The 16,706-nt window shown below is 51.0% G+C and overlaps 1 protein-coding gene across 1 annotated transcript in view; it reads right to left on the reverse strand.

The window, feature by feature from the left end:
- LOC116268623 (m7GpppX diphosphatase-like) overlaps positions 1 to 16,706 on the reverse strand; it is a 39,824-nt gene that overhangs the window by 3,588 nt on the left and 19,530 nt on the right. The window contains 2 exon segments of the mRNA XM_031653885.1: positions 3,853 to 3,966; positions 10,748 to 10,893. Coding sequence (XP_031509745.1) covers positions 3,853 to 3,966; positions 10,748 to 10,893 — 260 coding nt within the window.

The following is a 16,706-nucleotide window of genomic DNA, read 5'->3' on the forward strand; positions in this document are numbered from 1 at the left end:
CAGTACAAAGAATTAAAGTCAAGATCTTGTGCCGGAGAGCAAATGAACTCTTCCTCTTGCCCAGAAAACCCACCCTGCTCACCTAAACCCTGGCCTTGCCTGGCAATTACATCCATGCGCCTGGCAGGCCCCAGACATCAAGGCTCTGAGGGGCCAGGCACAGGGAGAACCCAGCAGTGTCCTGCCCTTCTGTCTGAGCTACCAGATTCCTTGTGGAGATAATTTGAGGACCATGACTCACCCAACCAAATTTCCTGGGGCCTCAAATTGAAAATTCAGGATGGGCTTTTCTATATGACTGCCTGATATCCAACTATGCCATGGTCTTTACATGCCATGAACATTCTTTCCTGCCAGAGTTCTAAGAATCTGTGTTCTCTGCCTCAGACCTTCTGCAGATGAGCCCACAGGAAGCTCCCACGTGTAGCTGAGCTGCATGCACCAGGCCTCAGTTTGCCCCAAGTCCCCTGTGTACTCTCTCATGGCCTGTGGCCAAGAAATGTACTCTCTCACTTTGGACTTAGGAGTGCAAAGAGAAGCCCAGAAACAAAACTGAACTTGAATTTTGTGTGTGCGCATGCACGCATGTGCACCTGGTGGTGGATGTGTATGTTTTCAGCTGTTCTATGTGTTACTGTAATGGAACTCCCAAATAATAGTAACATTTGTTTCAGATGATGTCTGCTGACAAGTCACAAACATGACTCTAACTCGCAACTCTCTGCTCCACTGGCACAGAATAGGGCATGGAGCCTGGTGCTGGGTGTCAGCCCGTGGTGTTGGGTGTCAGTTAACAGGCTGGGTAAGGCAGGGAAAATAATCCATTCTTTGACATTAGACATGACCTAAAATTTCCTGCTGGCAGCCAAAGGGCCTGCTCGCTCAGAGAAGTGATCTGAAGAAAGCTAGGCCAGGGCAGGAGAGGGCCTCAGGCTGGCGCCCCAGAAGGTGGCCCATCAGTCACTCTGGGAAGACAGATAGACATCGTCAGTCTCTTTTTACAAGTCAAGACAGTAAAATCAAAGTAATAGTTTCCTGGCAGGAAGAAAAAGAATTGCTGGAGCATTGGAGACTCAGCTCTTAACCTCTGGGGTGACTCAAAAGAAGAGTTGCCTGGTCTGAGAACTTTAGACCAAAGAACTTAAATCATATGAACTGAACATGCGTGTGTATCCATATACACATGTACATATATGTTTATATACCCAATACAGAAAGGTCACCAGAGACAAAGAAATAGCAACAATAGTTGTTTTGGGGAAGGGAAAGGAAGGGCTGTGAGGTGAGGGAGCATACTTTCACTGAATATCCTCTGTACTGTGTGCATTTTTGCCACATGCATAAACTAAACCTACAAGAAAATAAACAAATAAAAAAAAAGAATACATAGGTGATCCTTTAAGAGAACAGAAGAAGGGATGTTATAACCTCTAAGGAGGCACAGTCTCTAGCAAACAGGCACCTGATAAATATATGTTGAATGGATGAAAAAATGGATTATCTCTTTAATTCAGGGCCATCAGTTTGGAGACAGTAACTTTCAAGACGAGTGGCAGGAGATTCAAGGTGGCTAGGAAAGCTCCTCAAAGCAAACACCAGGGTGCCTCCCTATCCCCAGCCCTTCCCTGTCCCAAAGACAAAGAATAGAAGCCCAGGCATGGCCTGTCTTCCTGCTGGATACATTGCCTAATTCAAAGAGAATTATCAAATTCAGTGCTGTCAAAAGTCAAATATTTGAGACACTAAAATAGGGCATCATCAAAAGTCAAGTAAGAATTAAGGTTGGGCACAGTGGCTCACGCCTGTAGTCCCAGCTACTTGGGTTGCTGAGGCACGAGAATTGCTTGAACCCGGCAGGTGGAGGTTGCAGTGAGTTGAGATCATGCCACTGCACTCCAGCCTGGGCAACAGAGTGAGACTCTGTCTCAAAAAAAAAAAAAAAAGAATTAAGCAAAGGTTAAGAAGGACCACACCTGCCATCGCTATGAAGCAAAGTGTGACATTTAAGCTGGCCCTTTCATGACCCTTGAGGACAAGTAATTCCAGCCCTGTGGCTGGCAGCCACAGTGCAGCTCCTAAAGCCTTTCCTGTCTTAAAGGGGACAGAGAAAGGGAGGGTCCACTGGCAGGTGAAGCAAAGCCTGCCGGCACTGGAGTCAGAAGGACGGCAGATTTCTCTTCTCTGCCATGGGCTCAAATGCATTCAGGGTTTCTGGAATAGAGATGGATAAGTCTATCTCTTGTTGTCCCTCCTTGGCCTTAAGACTGCAATCCCCTGGCAAGCTCCTCAGTCTTCAAGAGTCTCGTGCGGCAGAAGGTCCTCCTACCCCACACCTCCATGGCCCTGCTGGGATTCTCATTAATGGTGGGCCCCACCTCCTGTGACCCAGGCTCTAACCCTGGATCTCTAGGTGCAGGGCAGCCCCGGGGGACAGATGGGGGTTTGCAGAGCCACCGCTCAGTTTGAGACAAGGGGCCTTCAGGTCCTACCTCTTCAAATGCCTACAGAGCCAGTCCTGGCTCCCTCCTTCAAGGCCTGAAGGTGGCACAGGCAGAGAGAAGCTGCAGGGAAGGGCAGAGTGGATGCAGGCATCCCCTTAGCCTCTCGCTGCAGCGCCCCACACAAGGAGAGCCCTCTTCTTTGAACTTACTTGCTCTAGGAAATCATCAATCAATGCTGCAAGTTTGGAAAATCCCTTCAAATTCTTTCCCACCCCTTGGGCCACATTTGGGAATTCCCACAAGCCACTTGTCAAGAGACGAATTATGCTCACTTGCCTGTGTAACTCTGAGCCAAAATCCCACCCCTTTAAACCCCAAGTCAAAACTGAAGGCCTCACGGGCAGCCACAACTGAGAAAGCAGAGGGAATGAGCCTATGGAGGGGCAGACCTTCTCTGCGAGTCTCTCCAGCCTGTGAGGGGTGCAAAAACTAGATGGGCCCACCAAGAGCAGAACAGCACATCTGAGCCTGGATTACTCCACAGGTGAAAGTGGAGGAGAGATGTCCGTCCGCTCCCAGTGCCCATGCCTGCCTGCCTGCCTACCTCGGCCTTATCCAGGCCCCTCTTCTGTTGCAGGCTGAGCACAGCCAGGTTCCAGTCTGTGGTAAGAACAGCACTCTCTGCAACACAGTGGCTCTGCCAGTTTCTGACCACGTCAGGGTATAAAGGTTTGTGAACTCTCAGGTGTAAAAGAGGTGGTGGTAAGTGATAACTCTGGTGGTGGGCTGGTCTGGGAGACACAGAAGCGCATAGGGAACTGGAAAGGGATACCTGTGAGGGAGGACGGCTCCTCCCAAACCTGCTCCTTAGGAAAGTAGGAGAAGCAGAGGTGCTTGGAGGCCAGGGCAAGGGGCCGAGCGGCCCGAGTGGAAGTCTGGACTAACCTACTCCACAGCTCGGGCTGAGGAGGCGATGCCTTGGGTTGGTCACCATGGTTCCTGCCTGCCAGTGCTTCAGAACACAGGCCTGCCTGGATCTGCTGGTGTCACGGGGAACGGACAAAATGGAAACACCCCACTGAGGGCTCCAGGTGCAGCTGGAAGCACAGGCGGCTGCCCAGACCACTTGGCTGGTAAGGAATGGCCTATGTAGTCACGGGCGCAAACATCACCCCATTTTACCTCTTGGGTGGGAGGACAGCCAGAAAGGGTTTTAAGCTGACCCATTAAAGCAAAAGCACTTAGGTATGACAGGTATTCACCCAGTTCCCACAGAGAGCTCAGGCCAACCCTTGTTGGTTAATTATAATCTGCTTAGAGACAGGCCAGCGTGAGAAAGAGGACAGTCAGAAGGACCCGCACTTGGAGCAGGGTGGCCAGAGACCAAGGCATTCCAGCCAGAAACCTTTACCTGCTGTTGGTTCCACTTGAGGTCAGGGATGAGGACAAAACCATCAGAGGGATCTGGGTTCTCGAAAACAATCCGGTCCGCTTCAGCCTTCTTGTCAAGAATGTTATACACCCACTGAAAGGAGGGGGAGAGAGATGGTTCACAAATACACTCATCACCCCTTGAGAGACACCCCAAACTGAGCTAGGTGCACTCCCTGGCCTCTCCAGGAGACAGGACCAAGCCATAAAAGGCCGCCACACTCAGAGGATCTACATCCGGGCTGCCCTGTCCCTAAGCATCTGTCCTTAGGGGTCCAGAAGGGATTTTCCCCCTTCCCACTCCAGCTGGCACTCAGCCATGAGTCATCACAAGGGTCTCTGCAGCTTGGATGGGGCCAGGCTCTTCCTGGTCAGCATAGTGCACGCGCTCTGCAGAGGCCTCGCAGACCCAGGCTGTGTCTGCCCTTTATAGCAGTGACCCCCTCCACTGCCCACAGGACTCAGGGGAAGAGCTGCCTCCATGGATCCTATTTCACTCTATTCAGGACTATGGGGCAAAGCAAGGTAGGAGGCTGAGGGCACCAAGGTTTCCTTCTGTGGAGGGCCGGCTACCCACCAGGGCAGTGAGAGCCTTTGCCTCTAGCAGCTCATGTGTGCAGGTTTCCCGCCGCACCGGGATTCTCATCAGCAGCGGGCTCAGCACCTCGGCCCGTCTGGAGCTGCTGCAGATGCCGGTTAATCAGCAGTCTCTGCTGACACAGGCCCCGCATGGCAAAGCAGAAATGAAAGCTATGTGGAGACACAGAGACAGCGACCTCACCAAGACCTTTCAGGGCTACCCAGGCTCCTGGCCCTTGTGTCACCCTTGGATCATCTGCTGTCAACAGTTTGCAGAGGACCCTTCCCAGGCCTATGTGGACCCGAGGACATCACTTTACAGAGATGGTCCTGGAGGCCTGTCTGAGGTTAGGAGGCTGCAGGAGGTTGGGCTGAGAAGGCCTTGGGGGTCACAGGCGTCAAACCTCAGTACCCCCAGCTCTTCTCTACTTCCCCCAGCTCTCAGGGCCCTTTGCAAACATGAACTCATGCAGGACAGTGAACTCAGCCCTACATCCGGGGGAGAGACCTGCTGGGAAACCAGAGAGAGGAGTGGCTGAGGACACACTACCGCCCCTTCCTCCTCATAGTCAGAACAGTCTCTGAGCTCACTGATGTAGGAGAAGGAGCCACGGACAGGAGGTAGGCTGGGGAGGCCAGAGAACCGACACTACCAGGCAGCCATCCATGATCCTCCTTCTACTCCCAGAAGTGCTGGACAGGCAGCATCACCGAAGGCCAGGGACACGGGGACTGCCTTAGGGTCCACACAACCTCACACCTTGAGCCCAGAGGGCTGAACACACTGCATTGCATCCTCACCTCTCAGCTGCGACGGACTAGGGGTGAGGGCAGCTGGGCCTTGAGGTCTCCTGCAGCTCTCTACCCACAGGAAGCATTTCAGTTCAGAGGGCCCCAAACCCCTCACAAGGCCCCAAACCCCTGACAAGACCCACAGGCCAGTCACAATGTGGTCCATTCACAACAAAAGACAGGCAGTTCCCAAGAAACTGAATGAGGCCCCTTCCTGGGAGGGGTCTGGAGGACACCCGACAGCCGCTTCCTCATGCAGTGCCTGGGCCAGAGCAATGCATGGCCAGCACATCTACAGAGGCATTTCCTCTCTGACCTGAAATCTCCTGGGAATGTGCTGCTGGAGGAAAAAGCCAGCGGAAATAAAAGGGAGGGAGGGAGATGGCATTCCCTACGGAAAGCCCCAACGCACCCCATAAGCAAGCCTCCCCACGGTCCGTCCCTGGTTCACAGAAAAGCGGCATCTGCCTCTGACTGGTAGAGCGAGCGTGAGCAGGTTCTGAGCCAAGGAGACCTGGTTTTATCTCCCAGCTGTCACTGGGTGAGCAACTGATGCCTCCTTTGTAAAATAGGGCTGATGATATATACGTAAGCATGGTGAAGGCTTTCAGAGAGAACATGCGCATGAAAGCGCCCAGCACAGCCAGCATAAGGGAGGCCCCCTATGAGTGGCAAAGGTGGTGGGATGGTATGCCAGAAGCTACAAGAGTCACTGGGGACAGGAAAAGAGAGAAAGGCGGTGAAAGCAAAGGAGGTGGTGAGAGAGGTAATAAGAGCGGGGCTGGAGGACGAGTGACTGCAGGAAAGGGTGATGACCGTGAGAGCAGCTGCACTCTGCCTGGCACTGCTCTCAGTGTCACAGCAACCCTGAGAGGTGGCTGCTATCATTGTCGCCATTTTGTTGTTGTTGTTGAGATGGAGCCTTGCTCTTTTGCCCCGACTGGAGTGCAGTGGCGTGATCTCGGCTCACTGCAACCTCCGCCACCCAGGTTCAAGCGATTCTCTTGCCTCAGGAGTTAGGATTATAGGTGCCTACCACCACGCCCGGCTAATTTTTATATTTTTAGTAGAGATGGGTTGTTTGTTTTTGCTTTTTGTTTTTTCTGAGCTGGAGTTTCACTCTTGGCCGGAGTGTAATGGCATGATCTTGGCTCACTGCAACCTCCGCCTCCCAGGTTTAAGTGATTCTCCTGCCTCAGCCTCCCAAGAAGCTGGGATTACAGGCATGTGCCACCACACTCAACTCATTTTTGTATTTTTAGTAGAGATGGGGTTTCGCCATGTTGGCCAGGCTGGTCTCGAACTCTTGACCTCAAGTGATCTGCCGCCTTGGCCTCCCAAAGTGCTGGGATTACAGGCGTGAGCCCCCGCGCCTGGACATTGTCCCCATTTTACAGGTAAGGAGAATGCAAGTGCAAGGACGTTCACGCTGGGTCAGCCAATTCCAACCATGAGTATCTGGCTCCTGAGCCTGCGCCCTGGGCCAGGGTACCTGCTGCCTCCTGGGAGAGGCTGCTGGGAAAGTGGGAGGGAGCTGCATCCACAGGAAGCCTCAAGGCCAGAGGCCCAGATAAGAAAGAGAGGAGAAAGAAAGAACAAAATTCACACAAACACAGAGGGCTATGTAATGGGGAGTGCCACCATCTGAAACCAAGTCCAAGAGACCTGGCCAGCCCTGCGGATAAACTGGGCAGTGGGTGATGCCATCAGCTTTCTGCAACTCACCTGGCTGGACTTCTTTGCAGTAGGTGACACTAGCAGCTCCCTCGGTACCCTCTCTCCCGCCCTGACCTCCCATGAGACATCTTGCTCCTTCCTCATCACCTCCTGCTCTCTGCTTCTGCCTGCTGCCTTGCACTTCCCCTCCAGCCATGTGTGGTGTGACCATGTCTCCCAGGTGTCTCAGCTCTGCACATTGCTGTGCCTGTTCCTCTGAACAGTCACCTGGAGTAGAGAATGGTGGCTACCATCCTGGCATCATTCTGTGCTGGAAACAATAGCAGGCACATGATACATGGCACCTCTCTCAACTTCCACAACACCCAGGAGGGAGGAGCCATTAGTTACATTTTTCAGACAAGGAAACCAAGGCTCTGAAATTAAGGACAATGTCACGCTGCTCTTAGATGACAGACAGAGAATCCAAACACCAGGCTGAGGTTGAAGTCTAGCTGGATGACTCACAGACACACATTTGTAACTAGATGATCTCGAAGGCTCCAGATCCAGACATCCCACTGCAGTTTTTACTGGGAAGTTATAAGTACCTCACATCTAAGGAGTCAAATAGTATCTCTGGCTTAGGGCACAGATACTAGGACCAGACTGCCGGGCTTTGAGACCTGTCTCCAAAATGGCTGCTGTGAAGAATAAATGAGGTGCGAGGCTGGGCACGGTGGCTCACACCTATAATCCCAGCACTTTGGGAGGCCAAGGTGGGCAGGTCACTTGAGGTCAGGAGTTTGAGACCAGCCTGGCCAATATGGTGAAACTCCATCTCTACTAAAAATACAAAAATAAGCCCAGCGTAGTGGTGGGCACCTGTAATCCCAGCTATCTGGGAGGGTGAGGCAGGAGAATCACTTGAACCTGAGAGAAGAAGGTTGCAGTGAGCCGAGATCACACCATTGCACTCCAGCTTGGGCGACAAGAGTGAAACTCTGTCTCAAAAATAAATAAATAAATAAATAAATAAATAAATAAATAAATAAATAAATGAGGTGTGATGCACATAAATGCTTAGAGCAGTTCTTGGCACTATGCATAGTAAGTACTCAATAAATTCCAAACTGAACTCACTGTCTTCCATGCAAACCCACTCTTCTGTTTCTGTCCCCTATACTGGGTCATGAATTATCCTTCTATCCACTCATCACCCAACCTCTTCCCTCCCCTCTCCACATTAACCAGTTGCTAAGCCCCATCCAGCCCTGTGAAGACCTACCTCTGAAATTGCTCCAGAATCCTTCCCCACTGTCCCTACCTTGGTTCATACCCATACTGGGCTTTCCCAGTTTTCTTGTTCTATGCTCACCCCAATGCCATCAATTAATTCTGCAAATCGGACCATATTGTCCACATGCTTAAAACTATTTAGGGCACCCTCACCGCCTATGGCAACTGTTCTCATATCTGATGGTTGTTAGAAATATGAGAGAGAGACAGAGAGAGAGAGAGGTTTTCTTAAATGCACAATTCCCAGCTCCACTCCCTGAAGGGTGAGATTCAGCAGATACGGAATAGTGCTCCGTGCTCAGTATTTATGAAAATCCCCAGGCAATCCTAATGGTAAGCAAGGTTCAGGAACTCCTGGCCCCCTGGACAAAGTCCATGTGCCTCTGCCTGGCCCCTGCCTACCATCTCTGTGCTGTCGCCTCTGACCCTCCAGCAGCCCAAGCCCCAGTCACACCAAACTCCTTGCAGCTCCCCCAAAGCATCAGATGATTCCAGCTCTGTGTGCCTCTGGACTTGCTCCTCCCTCCCTCTGTGCTCCTGGTAAATTTCTATTTGTCCTCTAAGACCCAAGGGGAGGATCTTCTCCCTGTGAAGTCCCGACTGTCTGTGCTGGTCACTGTCCCTCTGCATCAGCACGGTAGCTCATCTAGGGATCAGAGTGCTCATCCCATTGTCACAATTGCCCGTTTACAAGTCTATCTTCCCTGTTAGACTGTAAGGATCCTGTCTAGGTTTCATCATCTTGGTGACTCTCCAAAGCCTGGCATAGGACCAGGTCCATAGTAGGTACTCAGTAAACATAATGACTGTTGCCAGTGAAGCTGAGTGCTTGTAAACTAGAAATAGCCAAGAAGGAATACATAAACCGCTCCCGTCTGTCAGGAGCTGGAAGAGTAGTGGAGTTTTCATTGTGCTCTTCTCCGAGTGGAACTGCAGAATGGTGTATAATGAGGAATATACACAGCCAGGCACAGTGGCTCACACCTGTACTCCTAGCACTTTGGGAGGCCAAGGCAGGCAGATTGCCTGAGCTCAGGAGTTTGAGGCCAGCCTGGGCAACATGGCAAAACCCCATCTCTACTAAAAATACAAAAAATTAACCAGGCATGGTGGCGCGCGCCTGTAATCCCAGCTACTCACACCAACCACATCAGGCCTTCCTTACTTGAATCTCAGGTTTGCGCAACCAGCACAACAGAACAACTGTTCCAGGAGATTCCCTAGGACCCTGAACAGCAGAAACTCTAAGAAGGTGGAGATGTAGTTCCTTTCCACTTGGAAAACAGAACAAGTGCTGGGACTTTAAAAACAAACAACCAACCAACAACAAAAAAAAGTGAGTCAGCTTGAGCCAGACGCACCCCGTGCAAACTGCCGCCCAGGGAGACCACGGCTGAACCAGGCTGGGGAAGGGGGTTGGCGGCACACAGGCCTCCCAAGGAAACGTTGTTCCTGCAGGTCCTGCCAACCTCCCCTTCCTTACTCCTCTCGAGTACAATTCACCTTGCAGTGCCCACAGACACAGCACACCCTCCCTTCTTCTGGGTCAGGGAGGAGTGGCTGTGAGTTCCTCACATCACAACACCCTCCACCACAGTGACCTGAATCTTGGGGAGAAAAGTGAGAAATGCTCAAAGAGAACAAGGGTGAACGATAAAGATAAGGAACAGTGTGAGAGTCAGTGAGTGGGCAAGAAACTGACTCATCAATAAGCATCAATCATATTTAACTTTGAGGACTCACATGGGGCCAGTTCTAGGCAGAGGCTCCAGTTGGCACTGGGCCTAGGCCCAGGGAGGAGTCAGGATCTTGGCGCTAAATGGCCTTGCATCTGGCCTGGCCAGACGACTGCCAGCTTGTGAATGGAGTCCCTGCACCGAATCCCCGAGGCCAATGGAGTCCTGCCTTCTTTTGGACGAATGCAAGGGGGAGGGGGGGAGGGAAGAGCTTTTTACTCTGAGACTGAGATCCTGCAGGCCAGTTTGCCACAGGTAAAACCAGGAATAAGAGTCTGGACTGGGTGGGACTAACTCAACATCAGCCTTTTACCCATTCATGGACCCAAAGCAATGGCACAGTCATCCTGAGGCTGGATCAGGGCTACTGCAGAGCAGACACACATTCTTCCAAAGGACTGGATTGCTTTGAGGTCCCCAGAGAGCCTCCATGGCATGCCCAAGCACATCAGGTGGGACCAAGACCAGCATCAGTTCCCTCACCCCCAAAGCCTTCTCTGACCATGCTATATAAAATGGCAACTGCCCACCCCAGGCCTTTTGGTCGCACTTACCCTGTCCATTTCTCTCCGCAGCCCTCATCTCACAGAGCATACAGATCCTGAGATATCTATGTATGCTCACACACTGTGTGACCGTGCATGGGATGTAAGCTGCACAACGTGGGGATTCTGTCCGCCATGCACTCTACTGTACCCCCATCCCCTCACCTAGCACAGCGCCTGGCCCCGAATACGACCCCAATAGACACGCGTAAGAGGAGGCACCAGCCACAGGAGCAGTGCTCTGCATCTGAGACATGCAGCCAGTCACCTGGATGCTGAGGCTCTGGGACTCCAGGTGGGGTAAAGTAATGTTCCTGTAGTCATCTCCCGTCTCTCGGATCAGGCGGAGGTCCTGGCGTAGGTACTTCTGCAGGTGTTTCTCTGTGGCCGGGTAAACCACGGTCGTCTTTACATCTGCAACGACACAGCACAGCCCGTGACACGGAAGCAATGCCCACTCTCTATGCCACAGGCACCACGGTGAGGAGAGACCTCCCGCCCTGGCTTTGATTCCCTGAGGGAAGCCAAAATCCAAGAGGATCATGCACCCAAGATCCACCCCCACAGAGTGCCTTGTGCCACTGCATTCATGAGCTGAGCCACACTCAGAACCTGGAAAACACGGGGCCCCTCGTCAGGCAAGCCCCAGCCCTTCCTGCTCCACCTTCCAGGCACAGGAATGAGAGGTCCCTAACTCTTCTCACATGCCAAATTTCTAGGTATGTGGCTTTCTGGACCCAAAGCTGAAAATATGGTTTAAAGCCTGGGCACGGTGGCTCATGCCTGTAACCCCAGCACTTTGGGAGGCCAAGGCAGGCGGATCACCTGCGGTCGGGAGTTCAAGACCAATCTGACCAACATAGAGAAACCCCATCTCTACTAAAAATACAAAATTAACCAGGTGTGGTGGCGCATGCCAGTAATCCCAGCTACTCGGGAGGCTGAGGCGGGAGAACCGCTTGAACCTGGGAGGCAGAGGTTGCGGTAAGCCCAGATCGCGCCATTGCACTCCAGCCTGGGCAACAAGAGCGAAACTCCGTCTCAAAAAAAAAAAAAAAAAGGTTTAAAACCCAGTAGTCCCCTTAATGACGGGCAGTGCAGCATAGCGCAGTGGTTCCAGGCACAGACTCTGGAGCCAGACTGAGTTCAAGTACTGGCTCTGCCTGCTCCTTATTCTGAATGGGACCTTGGCATCACCCGGGAGCAAGGTTCAGCTGTTTAACTTCTTGTTTAACTTCTTGGTGCCTCTACTTCCTCATCTGTCAAACGAGGATAGTAAAAGCTCCTGTGTCACAAGGCTGGGAGGATTAAACAAGTCAATTACCTGTGAAGTTCTTAGAACAATATCTGGCACACAGGAAATACCACATAAGTGCTGTGATGTTTCATCCAGGGTTTCTGAATCTCAGCACCACTGACATTTTGGCCTGGATAATTCTCTGTTGCGGGGGCTGTCCTGTGCATTGAAGGATGTTCAGCTGCATCCCTGGCCTCTATTGGGATGTTAGTAGCACCCTCCCCAAGTTGTGACAACGCAAAATGTCTCCAGACTTTGCCAAATGTGTCCCCTGAAAGGAAAATCTGTCCCCAGGTGAGAACTACAGTTTTAAACTAGAAGGATGTCTTGCAGTTTTCCTAAACAGACTCTAGGCTGGCGTCCTGGTCCAAAACCACCTGGTTTTGGTTAAGTCCTTTCCCTTATTTTTAATAACATCTGGTACAATTGTTATCATTACTCTAACATTTATACATAGTGTTTTAACACAGATCTTAGGGGTATTTCAAAATCAGCTTGGATCTTTCTCAAAAGACCCATGGTTCCCCTCTGACTTTCTTAATCTGGGTTCAGATAGGCTGTCCCAGAGAAACCCAAGAGAGAGCCGAAAACCCGCAGGGACATTTTACCACCACGAAGTCCTCATGCTTACTCACACACCGCGAAACCCAGCTAAGAACTATCCATCTATACTTTCGTATTTGGTCTGAGGTCATAGGTGGTTTTAACCCCACTTTCATACATCAGTGACAAGGGTGGGCTGGGACTCAAAAGAGTCATTCAGTATCACACTGTGAAATGTGGCAGAGGCGAGCCTGGAACTGAGGCCTTCTTACCCTAAAGCCAGCGCTCCTATAACACCACAGGCTACTTTCAACTTCTACCTCCAAGTCCCAGTGACGATGTACAGAGATGACATACCAGGCACATGGCTTCTGTCCCATCAAACATCCCAGTCCATCAGCTCTGGGAGGCACAGCAGCACAGTGGGAAGACATGGACGCTGGTCCCAGGCTGGCCACACGACTCTCCATACTGGCTGTGTACCCTTGGGCATGGGGCTTCACGTCTTAGAGCCTTGGCTTCCTCACCTATTAAAGGGTGGTCATCAAATCTGCCTTACAGAGTTGTTTACATTAAATAAAACATGTCACCTGGATCACTGGAGGTGCTAAATAAATGTCACCCAATCCTGGGAATCCCCGGATCTGACCGTGAAAAGGGGGCATGAAGACCTCCTCACAACTCTCTGAGAACGCAGCAAAAAACTGTTCCTTGCTTCTCACTCTGTTCTCTAACAGCTCAGGGTCATGGGTCATAGGCCAGAAGGCAGAGGTCAGAGGTCAGGCACACCAAGATCTCAAGAGGCGGGAGACTGCTTGAAGTAGACTGAACGGCACCACCTTGGCCCTTGCAGTGGACCTGAGGGAAATTCGTACATCTGCAGTGGAGCTTGGTGGATGAGAACAGAGATTTTCGAGCCAGTCAGTCTGGATGCAAGTCCTGGCTCTGCACTTATTAGCTGCGTAACCTCAGGCAAGTGACTGGCCCTCTCTGTGGCTTCAGTCTCCTGACCTCTACAATCTGGGGTAACAATAACAGCACCGACCTTCCAGGGCTGTTGGGGGAACTAAATGAGTCAGTAGAAGGAAAGATTCAGGAAGTGCCTCACACAGAGAAAAGCGCTCCACCAAGGCTAGCTTGGATTCTCTCCACTGTTGCCTCAGTTGCCTGGGTTGGGCAGTGGAGCTCCCTGAGAGTCGGGGCGAGATGGGCAGGGCACAGAGGCAGAGCGGGCGCTGGAGAGCAGCCGGGCTCTGCGGGCAGGGTCACCCAGCCGGACTCCCAGCCCCTGGCTGCTCCAGATCAGAAAGCCACCTGGCCTGTGAGCGTGCCCTGGTCTGCCGAGGCCTGTGCAAGGCCCGCCCCAGTCACCCGGGGTGCAGGGAAACTGGTGTCTCACTGAGCCAGCCCCTCCCGCCTCCCCTCAGCAGCAAGAGCATCCACAGGCGCTTATTTTCCAACTGCTCACTTCCTGCCACCCTCCTGCCTTTCCTGAGGTGCGCCTGCAGGGCTGGGAACCCCACTGCAGCACTCTCACAGCTCCCCACGGCCCCGAGAGCACTCACTCCTCAGGGGCCTGGCTTCCCTCAGATCTCCACCAAAAGCCTCCGTCAGGGTCACACTGAGGTGGGGGCTGCCACCTCAAACTGTCCCCTGCGCCACAGCTCCTGTGCTTCCTGCCGTGGTCTACGAGGCTGTTGGTGACCTCGCCCTGGCCCTCTCTCCACCTTCATGCACTGCCTCTCTCCCGCCTGGGGCCTCTGCTCCAGCCACACCAGCTCCCCACGGACCCACTCACTCGCGTCAGCTATGGGCTCCTCTCTGGGCCGTGCACGGGCCGCCCCCACGGCCAGGCTGACCCTCCTACCCACAGAGCCACGCTGCTCCTTGCTTCATCCAGGCCTCTGCTCTGAGGCCAGCTCCTCAGGCTCGCTCAGCCCTGGTAAAACAGCAGCCCTAACCTCGTGGCCCTGTCTCCTCCGCCAACCTGCTTCCTATTCACTTCTCACTCCCTCGCAGCAGCATGTGGATTGACTGACTCCCCAACTACTGTGCAGCTTCCAGAAGAAAAAAAAAATTGTCCCCAGCACCTGGAATAGTGCCTGGCATACAGTAAGCACTCAATAAATATTTAGTGAACAAATGAATAAATGAATCTGGCCTTTTCGACTTTAAACCCAGGAAGAACATTTTTGTCCTAAATGGAATAAAACCTCTTTGATACAAATCAATATATTTCCTAATGCTAAAGTTTACCTTGGCAGCCGAAAAAAAAATAAATGCTGGTGTTTACCTCAATGCCCGTCAAGATGTTGACCTGCAGCTGAACTTCAGGAGGAGTTTGGTCAAGAGTCAATGCTCAATAAACAATCACACCATCAGGTGAAAACATGTGGGGAAACAGGATACACAGGCACAGTCTCAAAAATATCTCCGCATAGATTACTTATTAATTACAAAGGCAACACGAGTCGCTTTACAGCAGCAAAAGGCTGCCACCTCAGCCAGGCCATGGGAGTCACCGTCACCCCTGCTGGGCATGCTGACATCACGTGCCTCCTGATCCTGTGGAATTCTGGCCAAAAACGCATAACCTGAGTCTAGTCACGAGGAAATATCAGCAAACCAAAATCCAGGGGCATTCAACAAAACGAGTGGCTTTATAACACCGCAAAAATGTCACAGTTAGGAAAGACAAAGGCGGCTGAGGAATTGCTCCAGATGAAGGGAGACTAAAGAGATGGGACTTAAAGGGATTGGATTACAGGCGTGAGCCACCGCGCCTGGCCTTCCTGTTGGCATTCTGGTAACAGCCCGGGATAACCCTCAAAAGCCTATCCCTGGAAAATGTTCACAATGTATTAAGAGCACCTCCAACACTCCTTACAGAGTTCCCCACCATGCTTTTTAACATTGTGTTTGTCTTTTTAATTCAAATTGTACTTGCATATATGTCAAAGAGTCAAATGAAGCTTGTTTTCAAAAACACTTTTCTGCTCCTCCCTGCTCCCAATTTTCAGCTCCTTCAAAGGCACCACTTTCAACGCTTCTGTCCACCTCTTTGGTTATATACTTCCAGAATTCTAAATTATATTTTTATATCTTGTTCCTACTTGACTTTTAACTTCTATTACTTACTGACTTCTCATTAAGGAAGATGAGGATTTACCTCTTTTTACCATCCCTCCACCAAATGTACACACATGCACACACACACACATATACAGATACTTCCTAACCCTCAACCTCAGAGTACAACTTTACCACAATTTTTGATAAATCAGTATTCAATATTGATGCTATGATGATGATGTACATGCTGTTCACTGCCAAATTTATTGTGATTATTTTTTCTCTTCAGCATAATTCTTTGGTGTATGGAATAAGTAATTACACTTTTACTTGTTTAATTTTCTGTTTTTCTTTCTTTCTTTCTTTCTTTTTTTTTTTTGACACTGCGTCTCACTCTATCTCCCAGGCTGGAGTACAATGGCGCGATCTTGGCTCACTGCAACCTCCACCTCCCAGGTTCAAGCAATTCTCGCACCTCAGCAACCCAAGTGAATAGCTGGGATTACAGGTACCCACACCATGCCCTGCTAATTTTTGTATTTTTAGTAGAGATGGGGTTTCACCATGTTAGTCAGGCTGGTCTCAAACTCCTGACCTCAGGTGATCCACCCACTTCAGCCTCCCAAAATGCTGGAATATAGGTGTGAGACATCGTGCCCAGCCAGAGACGGCATCTCCACCCAAATCCTGGCCACTTGCTTAATCTTCTATAAACATGACACTAATTCATTCCCAAATCCACTTCCCTGTTTACATAAATCTCTTGATGTGTTAAACTCATCAGGCAGGCCAGGCACAGTGGCTCATGCCTATAGTCCCAGCAATTTGGGAGGCCAAGGCAGGGAGATTGCTTGAGACCATGAGTTTGAGACCAGCCTGAGCAACATAGTGAGATCCCGTCTTTACCAAAAAAAAAAAAAAAAAAAAAAAGCAGAAAAATTAGCTGGGCATGGTGGTACATGCCTGTAGTCCCGGCTACTCAGAAGGCTGAAGTGGCAGGATCCCTTGAGCCAGGGAAACGGAGGTTGTGATGAGCGGGGAGATCTCGCCACTGCACTCCCACCTGGGGGACAGAGCGAGACCCTGCCAAAAAACAAAAAACCTCATCAGGCACATGAACAATGTGTCTTCCCAGAACTTCCGGTTGCCACCCCCAGAAGTAATTCTCAAACTTTAGTGTGGCATTATTATTATTATAAATTCAATTCCTGAAATTTTCATTAGGAAAACTGAGAAAATATTTTCAATTCTCTGAAGTAATTTACCAAGTAGATCAGCAAATAGGTATTCAAAGTTCCACCACAGCATAAAACAG

The sequence above is a fragment of the Papio anubis genome, chromosome 12, assembly GCF_008728515.1.
Source record: "Papio anubis isolate 15944 chromosome 12, Panubis1.0, whole genome shotgun sequence".
In the NCBI taxonomy this organism is placed as follows: domain Eukaryota; kingdom Metazoa; phylum Chordata; class Mammalia; order Primates; family Cercopithecidae; genus Papio; species Papio anubis.